Here is a 13,350-nt window from a genome sequence, read left to right on the forward strand (position 1 = left end):
TTTTTGATGACCCTGACTCTGGTCCAGATGTATTAAGTTTATACAAACAACACAAACTAAACTAAGTAAAGAAGGTATAAGTCAAACATAATTGATAGGATAATAATTACTGAAATAATTACTATGCACAGTCAAAAATGGATGTTTTGTGGTTCCTCCGGCCCTCACCTCACTTTTACATAAATTACAATTTCTGTGGGGTTTGCCTTTTAAAATACTGTCTCCCTGAGCTTCCGTCCCAAGAGACACTGAGACATTAGCTCATTCTTAGTCGCCAACCAAAATTAAGGAACTCATATTCTCTTAGTTGACTTTGTCTGTGTGCTTGTCTGTATTGTTCTCTGTGGATTAGTTCATTGTGTGAACCAGGAAGCTTCATGTTCTCACCAGTATTAGAAGAGGGCTGATCATGAAAGGCAGAATGGTCAACTGTGCTAGGGCCTGGATCTGCATCTGCTACAGTCAACTGATGTCTCTGCTCTGGTCAACTGTGCTGGGGCCCGGATCTGCATCTGCTACAGTCAACTGATGTCTCTGATCTCATCATGCCAAAGGTAATGACCTCGCCCACAACAGGTGTATATAAATACCACCATCAGTTCAATTCCTCCCTCTCATTCCCACCCTGTATGGCCTAGAGGCAGACACTGCAACCTGCACATTTCTGGGTGGAGTAAGGAGCTGCAGCAGGGCAGATGGGTGGGATATGCAAAGCATTTTGTCATTTTGGTGATTATAATGCACGTGGGAGGGATCTGGCCAGATGCAAAATCTGTCTCCATGCGCTTAGCACAGGCTGGGGTGACAGAGCAGGGTTAACTGAGAAAAGAGCAAGAACACTGGTGGTGAGAAGAGAGAGGTGGGCTCTCAGACTGGAGAACAATTTCCATTCCTTTCACACCTATCCCCACTGGCCTCTCAGCCAAGCTACAGCCACATAAGGTCACACCCGCCCACGCACAGGCACACGTTCATGCTTGCCCTCCCCTTGTCCCCTGTGATTCACTGATTATAGGACGGACTTGCTGATCTGCCTACTCCATATCTCCCACTACTTCTACTACACTGCAAGAGCCGTGGCCTCATTATCTTTTGATGGCTGTTCTTTGCTGAACCATCACTGATTGAGCTCATTTCATGTGCTATCCATCAAGAACCCAGTGCTATCCATCAAGAGCACAGTGAGGAAGAATGTCGAGGAGCCAGCTCAGCTGAATGGAGGAGGTGGAATGGGGGAAGGGATGTTGTAAAGTGGCCCCCTAGCTGGGAGGAGTTAACAGGGAGGCAGACAGCTGGTGGCAGGAAAAGAGCAGCAGAGACACAAATTCAAACATAGAGGAATGGATTCCCCTGCCACCTTCAGCTGACCTGTGCCTGTGACCTCTAGAGAAAGGGGCTGTGACTAGGCTGGGTTTGGGAAGCCTAACAGCCTCACTAGCCGTTTAGGCAAAGGCAGTCATTTTGCAAGACAAAAATGAGAGCTCATGATAGCAAAGTACAAGCTCTATTGAGAGCAGTCATCAGGACAGTAGACACAGCCCCTCTGCACTATCCAGGACCTGTGGCTACTAGAGCAATAGGGACCATTAGAGGTTTAAAGCAGAGGCATGGAGGCAAGTCTTTCCCCAGGCTCTGATTTATAACAGTCTAGGCAGCCTCAGGGCAGAGCAGACTAGAGGATGGAGGGCCAACCGCTGTAAGTGAAGAGGCTGATGCTAAAGTCTAAATAGAAGAGAAATAGGCTGTGAAGTGGCACGTGCCGAGACCTGCCTCGGACGCTGGAACCTCGGGAGGGAAAGGATGAAGATGCTCTGGGTAACACAACTCCCCATGACAAACAAGCACATCAGAGATCTTTGGAAGCATCCCTGTGCCTTTCCCTAAGGCCAGTTCTAGTCAGGCCGAATGCCCATGCATCATCTCAGTTCCCTGTCCTAGCTTTGAGGCACGGATGGGATGAAGTCGGCAGGCAATGCCATCTTTCTTGTCTTGACTTCTCTCTACCAGGCAAAAAGATCTAAATGTTCAGACTGCTGCTTTAAAGAGCTTACCCCTGCTGACAGTAGATGCCTTCAAAGGGAGGCTTGCCTGGACTGAGGCTTGCCTGAATCATTGACAAAGAATTCTCAAAATACAAAACAGCTTTAGGGACTGATAAAATGTATGTAAAATTATGCTTGTATGATAATAAAAAATTGAGAAATAAATATAGTTATGTGGAAAAGGTTTTGAGTTCAAAGTTATTTCTCCCCCATGTAATCCATATATATATAAATGTGTTTATGTACGTACATATGTATATATAGCTACATGTATATAAATATATACACACATACAAGTGTGCACATATACAAACACATGCATATGTATACATAGGTATATATGCATATGTGCACTGCTAGGGATGTGATTCACATATGTCTGTTGTGCATATATACATCTGTCAACATACATTTCATGCATGCACATGTATTTTATGAGCAGTGATAAGTCACCATAAATGCAACATTTACAGAGAGCTTTGCCCTTGATTGGACTCACTAATGTTTGCTGAATTAGAACAAACCTCTGCCTTGCCCATTCTGATTTTTATCGTTGACCATTGCTCTCAGGAGTTAATGTTTGAACCTGGCCATAAAGAAATCGACAATCACTGACCTATGGCCTATATTTGAGGAGGAAGAAGCCCCTTATAAAATAGCCAACAGTGGGTGGCCTGGCAGGCAGAGCTGTTGTGGTCAGCTGTGGAAAGGAAGCCTCATTGCCACCATGAACTTCTCCGGCAAGTACCAACTGCAAAGCCAAGAGAACTTTGAACCATTCATGAAGGCAATGGGTAAGTGCTGGACATGAGAGGCATGAGGGGCTAGCCCAGCCATCAGCAGATAGTCACGGTCTGATGTGGAGGTGGAAGGGGGGCTCCAGGCTATATCAATTTAGGAGTTTCCTGGTCTCTTGTTACTTGTACTGTTCCCCACTGGACAAGGCTACCCCAGAGAAGTGGAAATAATCCTGAACTGGATATGAACTGGTTTGAAGTGTATGTTTGCTGGTACTTTATTCTAAGACCTTGTTCCTTCACTTATCCCTTCACTCATTTTTTCTAGCAAACACTGATTCAACCATTCATGAACCATTCATACCCCCAAGCACCATGCTTGTACATATACCAGGGAGACAGAGTGTGATAGGCTACAATTCTAACCAATGTATGGAGACAAAGTTACAATCTTGACCAATTATCTGGAGATAAATGTGGTGAAGTGTCCCCTGATATGTATCACTCTATACCAGGCATTGCCATGCAATGCCCACAGTAAATACCCACTATAAAACTGAGTTGACCACTGTTATTTTCCCATTTTGTAGTTGAGGTGGCCGAGAAAAGGGAGGTATCTGTGACAAGGCTCACGGTTTAGAGTGAGTTGGCGTTAGAAGCAGGTGCTGGGTCCCAGAGACCCTGTGTTTCCCAGGGTGCAGGGGGTTGGGGGAGACTTTGTGGTGGTGAAGGCTGAGGGGGAGAAGAGCATATACCAGGAAAGAAGACCCTGTGGGCAGAGAGGGAGTGAGGCAGAGGAGGGTGCCAACATGGAAAAGAGGAGGCACAGCAAGAGCAGGAAAGGACACTCGGGTCATCCCGGGACTCAGAGCTTCTTTTGCAGACAAGTCACAGATCATGAATTTGAGGATGGTCGTGCAAGGGACCTCACTGTTGCTGTGAACTCCATGGTTCCTGCGAACCTCCATTCATGCAAAAGCACAGATTTGTTCTGAAATCTGAAAAGCTCTATTCTAGGGCAGAGGATTTTTGTACATTACCACCCCCACCCCCTCCAAAGACCCTTGACTTCAGAAGCCATAGCATGGTCCTACTCTATGCATGGCATAATTATTTGTAGCTCTCTATCGCTTCAGGAGTAATTTGATTTGGAAGACAAACATTCTGCAGGATGAACTGTTCCCACTCTTAGAGCAAGGCCACTAAGGAGGAGGGACCTGGACGGGAGGATGAGTAAGAAGCCGGGAGCCACAGAGGAAATCCCTACTACAGATGAATCAGTGGGCTGAGAATGTAGGACGGTTGGTAGGGTGTTTGCCTAGCATGCAAGGAGTCCTGGGTTCAATCCCTTGCATCGTACAAGCCAAGTATGATGGCACGTGACTGCTAGCTCAGCACCAACGTGGAAGCAGGAGGATTCTCAACCATAGAGTGAGTTAAGGCTAGCCTAGGCTGAAAGAGACTCTGTCTCAAAAAACAATAGTACTAATTGGCAAAATACTAGCAGACTACTGGCTTTCAGTATCAGAAGCCAAAGGCCTGACTGCTCACAGGTCTACTATACGCCTCTGTTCTTCCAGTTTTTAACTTTTTGTGGTCTCTACCAGGGCTGCCTGAGGACCTCATCCAGAAAGGGAAGGACATCAAGGGCGTGTCAGAAATCGTGCACGAAGGGAAGAAAGTCAAACTCACCCTCACCTATGGGCCCAAAGTGGTCCACAATGAGTTTACCTTGGGGGAGGAGTGCGAACTGGAGACCATGACTGGGGAAAAGGTCAAGGTATGTAGTCCCACCCCTGGCTACATTCTGTTTCCCAATACTTCTCCTAACAGGGACCATGTCCCTGAACCTTCTAGAGACAGGAGACGCAGAGAGCTCTGAGAGTAAACGTCTCACTGTCTCAGGGATGGTGGGCACCTGGGCTCTCACTATGGAGAATGTGGGGAAAGAGGCACAGAGCAGGATCCTCAGTCTCGGGGTCTCCCAGGCACAGTGCTCCTGGCTCTCAGGGTCCTTCAGGGAGAGCCTGGAACTGGGGCAAATTGGTCTCAGTGAAAACCTTTACCTGAGCCAGGGCAGCTTCCTGGGAGATGGCTCCAGGCAGCAGTGTCAGCTGCCTGTGGGCTGTGTGAGCAGGGGACAGGTGACAGCAGAGATACAGTGGCTGTGGGTCCTGTCATCTGCCCCTCCCTGAGAGGCCTGCCCAGCCCAGGGGAGCCAGTGCACTATGCATCTGTTCTCTGCCCCTGCCTTTGCAGGCAGCTTTGTGCCTCTGGCTCTGCAGGAGTCTCTATCTCTTCTGGATGCTTATTTCTGCCTCTTTTACATGTCAAAGAGAAGAGTGGGCAGGGATGCTCCTGATTGGCTCATGACGAGGGTTGGGTGTCATGGGTTTTACTACAGCCCTTTTCCCAAAGCCTGTTGTAGAGATGGATATTTAATCTTGGCTTTTGCTCTTTGTTAGGCTTCTTCCCTCCATCTCTCTCTCTCTCTCTTTCTCTCTCTCTCTCTCTCTCTCTCTCTCTCTCTCTCTCTTTTCCTTTCCTTTCATTTTTTTTTCTCCCTTAGCATCTTGCCATGTAGCCCACACTGGCCTCAAATTCAGCATCTTCATGCTCCTGCCTCATGAGTGCTGGGAAGCCTGAAGCACTGTGCCCAGATGGTTTTTATTTACTGCTGTCCCTGATGTATACAGCTTGGAATTAGCGCCACAATAAAAAAGACTAAAGTAAACTGAATCCCCAACGCCCCCAGCTGCTGCTGATTGGAGTTTTGCTACCTCTTCCCTCCATAAGCTTGAGAAATGGGATTTTATATTTTATTTTAGGATTCACCCCCACCCCACCCCACCCAGGGAGAACCATTTAGGTAGGCTTGACATTTTCTTTCATTCATAAATAGTCCCTGTTTTCATTTAGCAATAGAGAGCTGGAGATTGATTCCATGTCAGTGGATACCATGCAGGGAACCAACTTCATTAGCTTCATTGCTAGAGCTTTGCTCATGGGCCATGATCTGTCTTCCTTGCAGGCAGTTGTTAAGATGGAAGGTGACAATAAAATGGTGACAAGTTTCAAAGGCATGAAGTCCGTGACTGAACTCAATGGAGACACAATCATCAATGTAAGTGGGCACTCTGGTCTTGCCATCCAGTGCTTGAGGTGAATGGGGATGTAAAGGATGAGGGACAATTGAATGCCATCTCTCATTCTCCACCCTTTCCTCTCAAGACCTTGACTCTTTCTTGACCTTGCCTCTTGTCAATGTCTTCTACCACCTAAGAGGATTCATTATGTACTACAGAGTTGATAGACATCAGATCTATTGAACAACATTTTTCTAAATGGGGAACGTAAAGCTATGACCAGAAGAGCTGGTCAAATGGCAGCGTCAGGGTTTCCTGAACTGGGTCTGTCGCTTGAGCCAATCTCCCAGCTGTTCACTACTCAAGCCCTAGGGGAGTCTGTTCACACTGTAGACAGTGAGGGTTTGCACTCAGGACACCTACAGTCATCTTGTTCTTGCCAAACCATGGCAGAATTATCAGGGTGATTTCCTGACAAATAGTAGAGCAGTATCTTGAGGAAGGGGCAGCACCCTTTTCTAATTCATCTGGTGTCTCATGCCTCCTCGTGCTCCATTTTCAGAGTCAGCTACTCCCCTGTCTCTGCCTCTCTCTTCCTTGCCCACTCCATGACTCTAACCATTTTCCCAACAGCACCAAACAGGATGGGTGAGAAGGTGCTTGGTGTACTGAGGCACAGGACAGCATGTGCAGAGCATAGCTGGCCTTGCCCTGTTCCTGCTGGGATAGGGCCTCACATATCACACTCAGGCTATAGGACAGACAGAAGTCCCTTCAACCCAGAGATGTCCCCAGACTTCACTGTGTCTGCAGATGTCCTGTCCAGGAAACCTCAGGGCCTCCTGCAGCAGCACGTCCCAGCAATGAAAACTTCCACAAGAGAGGCTTTGTTTGTCTATTGATGTTCCTATTTGATGACATCAGAGTGATTTACAGCCTCAGCACTAACCAGTGAGTCACAGAGTCAGTCTATGCCACAGCCCAGGTGCCTAATAAATGCCTCTTCCCACTTGGAATTGCTGTGGAGTCATGCTTCTACCAAGTTTATGACCGCTAATGAATGACACACTGGGTATGCGCTCCTGTGCAATCATCCTCCATGCCCAGTTGTTGGTCATATTTTGTCCCCACTACAATAATTCATCGTATTCCTCTCAGGGTTAGATCTTCCAGCTTTCCTTTGTATCCAAAATGCATCCTGGGGGGGGGGGTGTCACAGAAGGCAAACACCTATCTTAATGACTACATCTGGTCAAGTGAAAACGCTCTCCACCATGGAGAGAGAGAGGCAGCAATCATGAAACAACATTCACACCCCACACTCTTGCCCCTCCCCTCACCTCTACAAAGTTCTCAGGTGCTCATTCACAAGTGTAAGAGGAAGGTAGATAGCGCTGTCTATGTTCCAGTCTAGTGACCCAGTGTACATTTCCTTGTGCTCAGCCACAGGTAGTTAATAGGCAGGAATAGATGTCAATGAAAATTTGAGACATTAGGTTAGGCTGCTCTGGATGTTTTTTCTATAGTTATCATTGATTCAGGAAACCATTCAATGGCTGACAGCATAGCCCTCCACATGAACAAGATACATGAGAAGACCCAGCATGCTTTTTTAGAAAAGATTGCCTATCGTTCCTCTGCTCCTAAAGAAATTTTCAAGTTGTTTAATGCGATAGCACATTGAGGGCCATCTGGGGAGAGTATGTTTGTTTGTTTGTTTGGTTGGTTGGTTTACAATTCATCATCAACAAAATAACTCCTAATACCTTTTCTGACTTTCAGACCATGACACTGGGCGACATTGTCTACAAGAGAGTCAGCAAGAGAATTTAGACAAGGCTGTGTTTCATATTCCTTTACAGTGTAAAATTAATACAATAAAGTAACCTTTGTTTTGAAATAATTTCTCGTTTTTGGCTTCTCATTGTGGTGATGTTTTTATTTTATTTTACTTGAGAGAGAGAGAGAGAGAGAGAGAGAGAGAGAGAGAGAGAGAGAGAGTGAGTTGGGAGTTGAACCAGAGGTCTTACACATGTGAGGCATAAGCTCTGTCGTTGAGTATATCCCAAACCCTGTTGTTTTCCATGATCACAAGGGTGCTCTCCCACAGTACTGCTTTATATGGAAATTACATTTGCAATATCTTTTTCATGTGTAATCTTAATCAATGATGAAGTCAAATGTATTCATCTTTTCCTTTGGTATTTTTGCACTTTCTATAAGAAATCCAGTGCCAGAGATGGCTCAATAGTTAGGAGTGCACAGTGCTGCTGCAGAACACTCCAGTTCAGTTCTCGGCAACTGCACAAGTAGCTCCCAACTGCCTGTAACTCCAGCTGTAAGAGATCTGATGGCTTCTTCCAGTGTCTGAGGATACCCCACACAGGCACACACAGGCACACACAGGCACACACATTTTAGAAGCTAGCCACTGCCATGTGTTGAAGATGATTTTGAACACCTTAAACTCTTGCCTTTACCCACCCCCCCCCCCCCAAGTTCTGGAATTACAGTCATATTCATCCCTGGATGTTATACAGACTTGGAGCATTTCATAATTATTTACTTAGCTCTTCAGTCCAGTATTTATTTCTGTGACTGGCATATTGATGTGTGCTGTTGGCTTTTATTTTCCTCTATAGCTATTAACTCTTTATCAAGGCTTCTGTAGGCTAGGACACTTCTGATGCTGAAAGACTATGAGGGTAGTGGCAGAACTGGGCAGCAACTTGCTCTCTGAGAACTGGATTAGCAGGTCACCTGGAAGGAAAGCTGGGAATGAAATAGAACGGGCTTACGAGAGAGAATAAGAAGCCAAGACAAGTATTTTGATCAAGGCTCGAAGTTTAATGGGAGACTCCAAATATAAAGGCAGAGGGAAAACCCCCCAAATTCCAGGGTGTGTTCAGAGGTCTGACTGTCCACTGGGTGTTGGCTCCACTGCTCAGGCAGATGGGCAGGTCACCTTTTTAATTCAGGGATTTGTAGAACTGGAAAAATGAGGAACTTCACCTTGGTCTGAGCGTTCCGCCCTAGGTGGCGGTATTATGGCTAACACAGGAATTCCCGTTCAAAGGCTGGGAGAGGAACTTCACCTTGGCCAATGTCAAGTTCCTGCCAGGTGGCATGACACCCCAATAAGGCTCTCTAATGAAAGAATAGAAAATACAGCCTAACTCCAGCCTTCTAAGCCCCAAACACTTCACATTCCAGAGCCCGCTCTTTGTGCTCTTTGTTAGAAACTAGGTAAAAAGTCACAGTCCAGAGCCAGCCCTTTAAGAGCTAGGCAGAAAGGCCTTGAATAGGGATCCTGGCCCCCAATCTAGAGGTATCTGGAAATGAGCTAAGCTTATCTTGCTTCTGTAAACTGTTTACGCCATTACCCCTATCCAGGAGTTCACGCAGCTATAGACATCCAAGAAAATAGGAAACTAATTGGTCCACTGAGCATGGGCTCCAATAATTTAAACTGATTGGCCTAAAATTTATGGAGTGGTACAAATCGATTGGCTCACACTTTGCGGGCTCCCCATGCTAAGAAATGATTGGTTTGTGATTCGCGGGCTTTGTCGTAAACTTATAAAAGCTGTCGCAATTCGGCACTTGGGGTCCACAGTCCTCTGTGGACAGCACAATCCCTAGGCAGGGCCTAGGCAGGTGGGTCTGTGCTGTATAAGAAAGCGGCTGAGCATAAGCCAGAGAGAGCAAGCAATGCTCACCCAGAACCTGTTTCAGTTCCTGCTTCCAGATTCCAGCCTTGAGTTCCTGTCCTGACTTTCTTCAGTGATTGAGAGTTACCTAGAAGCTGTAAGCTGAAATAAACCATTTTCTTCCATTTGTTATGGTGTTTGGCACAGCAACAGAATAGAGCTAAAACAGTGTGGTATTTGGAACATTGACAGAAACTGTCATCACCATAGAAACTAAGCTGAGTTTCATGCAGGGGACCGAGGCTTGCTTTATCAACAAGCTGACAACTGAGTTCTTTGACTCTGAAGCTAGGAAAAAAAATAATTTCAAGGTTTTTCAGCAAAAATTCAGATAGAATTCCCCCAAAGTGAGCCAGGCAGTGGTAGTTCTTGCCTTTAATCCCAGCACTATGAAGGCTGAGGCAGGCAGATCTATGAGTCCAAGGCTAGCCTGTCTACAGAGTAAGTTCTAGGACAGCTAGGGCTCCACAAAGAAACCCTGTCTCAAAAACCAAAAACCAAACAGAACTTTTCTCAAAATGATTCCTACCAGATCTTGCAGTGAGACTAGCTCTGGGCTGAGGAGAAGTTGTCTATTGCCCTGGGAGACACTGAACTTGGATTTTGTACAGGTGCCCAGAGAACGTAGTGTCTGAACAAACAGCTGTTGATGGGCACTGTGATTTCCCTGAGCCCTTCCTATCTTCACTCCCCACCTCTGACACACTCGCACACACATACCAGCATGTGAGCACACACACCAGCATGTGAGCACATACACCAGCATGTGAGCACATACACCAGCATGTGAGCACACATACCAGCATGTGAGCACATATCAGCATGCAAGCACACACACCAGCATGTGAGCACATACACCAGCATGTGAGCACATATACCAGCATGTGAGTACACACACCAGCATGTGAGCACATACACCAGCATGTGAGCACACACACCAGCATGTGAGCACATATACCAGCATGTGAGCACATATACCAGCATGTGAGTACACACACCAGCATGTGAGCACACACACCAGCATGTGAGCACACACACCAGCATGTGAGCACATATACCAGCATGTGAGCACACACACCAGCATGTGAGCACACACACCAGCATGTGAGCACACACACCAGCATGTGAGTACACACACCAGCATGTGAGCACACACACCAGCATGTGAGCACACACACCAGCATGTGAGCACATATACCAGCATGTGAGCACACACACCAGCATGTGAGCACACACACCAGCATGTGAGCACATATACCAGCATGTGAGCACACACACCAGCATGTGAGCACATATACCAGCATGTGAGCACACACACCAGCATGTGAGCACATATACCAGCATGTGAGCACACACACCAGCATGTGAGCACACATCAGCATGCAAGCACATACACCAGCATGCAAGCACACACACCAGCATGTGAGCACACACACCAGCATGTGAGCGCACACACCAGCATGAGAGTGCACACACTAGCATGTGAACACACACATCAGCATGCGAGCACACACACCAGCATGCGAGCACACACACCAGCATGTGAGCACACATCAGCATGCGAGCACACACACCAGCATGTGAGCGCACACACCAGCATGTGAGCGCACACACTAGCATGTGAGCACACACATCAGCATGCGAGCACACACACCAGCATGTGAGCACACATCAGCATGCGAGCACACACACCAGCATGTGAGCGCACACACCAGCATGTGAGCGCACACACTAGCATGTGAGCACACACATCAGCATGTGAGCACACACACCAGCATGTGAGCACACACCAGCATGCGAGCACACACACCAGCATGTGAGCACACATCAGCATGCAAGCACACACACCAGCATGCAAGCACACACACCAGCATGTGAGCACACACACCAGCATGTGAGCACACACACCAGCATGAGAGCACACACACCAGCATGAGAGCGCACACACCAGCATGAGAGCGCACACACTAGCATGTGAGCACACACATCAGCATGCGAGCACACACACCAGCATGCGAGCACACACACCAGCATGTGAGCACACATCAGCATGCGAGCACACACACCAGCATGCGAGCACACATCAGCATGCGAGCACACACACCAGCATGTGAGCACACACCAGCATGTGAGCACACACACTAGCATGTGAGCACACACACCAGCATGCGAGCACACACACCAGCATGTGAGCACACATCAGCATGAGAATGCACACACCAGCATGTGAGCACACACACCAGCATGTAGCACACACACACGCTAATACCACAGCCTTTTACTTAGACTATGGGCATTTCACCAACAGGGTGTGCTCATCCTGAGAGAACACTTTCCTGGCTAATGCATTCTTAAGAATGTCCACAAAATAGCCTTTTCTGTTTTAATTCTTGTTTTTGATTTTCTCCCTGTTCTTTTTCATAATTGACTGAATTGGGGTAAAGAGAGTGATTTTAAAGGGTAAAGGAAGGCTGGAGAGATGGCTCAACAGTTAAAAGCACTGACTAGTCTTCTAGAGGTCCTGAGTTCAATTCCCAGCAACCATCTGGTAGCTCATTAACTGTCTGTAATGAGATCCGATGCCCTGTTCTGGTGTGTCTGAAGACAGGGACAGTGTTCTCAAATTTCCATTGTGATAAGTCATTGGTCTGGTTCAAGGCCTCTGGCTTCCATCAGTGCTGGATCCTCACCAGCACTCCTCTTGTATATCCTGTTGTTGCCCTGAATTATGGAGATCCTGCAAGGAAAATTTGCAAGTAAAAATGTATAGACAAAAGGTTATAGTGTGGGACACACTACAGCTTCTACAATGAGATGTTTTTATGTTTTGTTTTATTTTCTTATTATTTTATTCCTGTCCTTTATTTTCTTTTGGATGAGGTTGTACGGGTGGAGGGCAGATAGGAAGGGACTGGGAAATGAGTGGGACTGGAATACGTGATGTGAAATTCACAGCTCTGTCCTCCCTGACCCTTTCTTGGGTAAGATTTATTTATGGTATGCATGTGAGTATACTGTCCACCACATACACATCACAGTGGCTCCCCCGTGGGCAGACAGACCTCTGGGTGTCCTCCCCACCCACACTGCATGGCGCGTGGCTGCAGGGGGCCTTCTGGTGCTTCGTCTTTTACTCGTTTGTTTGTTTATCTATTTTACATTTTAATTACTGACTTGAGGAAGGGGATTGCAGGTGTCATGTGCACGTGTGGAGGCCAGGACAACTTGCAGGTGTGTTTTCTCTTCTCCGACCCCGTGGGATCTGGGGGTTGAGCCTAGATTGTCGGACTTAATAACAAGCACACTCACCCACTGAACCATCTCACTGATCCTGGGCTAAGCATCCACAATTTTCTAGTGTCCCACATCAGAAAAGACTCACAGGAGGTCCGGGAGCATCCAAGGGTGTTTATTTTGCAAGCAGGTAACACCGTACCTGCTGGGCACACGTGAGAGGAGACAGAGATGGAACCGACTATCTGCTGTCAATCTTTTGACTGTGGAAAGGAGCTTGAACTTGTCCCAGGAGACAGCAGGTACTTAATGGGTTTACACTCTGCAAATAAAGTGCTTTGTAGGAAAATCCTTCTGGCCATGGTGAAGGTCTTGCCATAGTTTTCTTCCCTGGCTCTTTAGAGAGGCAGTCCCTAAGAGAGTCACCAGGTAACGACGATGTCTGATTAGTGTTCTGGTTCTTCAAAATGGGATAGATGCAGACGGAATCGTGGTGAGGGTGGTGCATAGAATCCTTAGCCATTTTTATTGTAGCTCTCAG

The 13,350-nt window shown here is 47.0% G+C and overlaps 1 protein-coding gene across 1 annotated transcript; it reads left to right on the top strand.

Annotated features, from left to right (window-relative positions):
• The first annotated feature begins 481 nt into the window (after window positions 1-481).
• Window positions 482-7,698, top strand: Fabp1 (fatty acid binding protein 1). Its single transcript, XM_052172574.1, has 5 exons — window positions 482-554; window positions 2,613-2,836; window positions 4,387-4,559; window positions 5,811-5,903; window positions 7,648-7,698. Exons 2-5 carry the CDS (start codon window positions 2,770-2,772, stop codon window positions 7,696-7,698), a joined length of 384 nt encoding a protein of 127 aa, XP_052028534.1. The 5' UTR covers window positions 482-554; window positions 2,613-2,769.
• Window positions 7,699-13,350: the final 5,652 nt, after the last annotated feature.

Source organism: Apodemus sylvaticus, chromosome 2 (assembly GCF_947179515.1).
Source record: "Apodemus sylvaticus chromosome 2, mApoSyl1.1, whole genome shotgun sequence".
NCBI classification, from domain to species: domain Eukaryota; kingdom Metazoa; phylum Chordata; class Mammalia; order Rodentia; family Muridae; genus Apodemus; species Apodemus sylvaticus.

Coding starts and splice junctions, on each gene's coding strand:
- Fabp1 (XM_052172574.1), top strand. CDS start 2,770: ATGAACTTCTCCGGCAAGTACCAACTGCAAAGCCAAGAGAACTTTGAA. Junction 2,837..4,386: donor ACCATTCATGAAGGCAATGG/GTAAGTGCTGGA, acceptor GGTCTCTACCAG/GGCTGCCTGAGGACCTCATC. Junction 5,904..7,647: donor ATGGAGACACAATCATCAAT/GTAAGTGGGCAC, acceptor TCTGACTTTCAG/ACCATGACACTGGGCGACAT.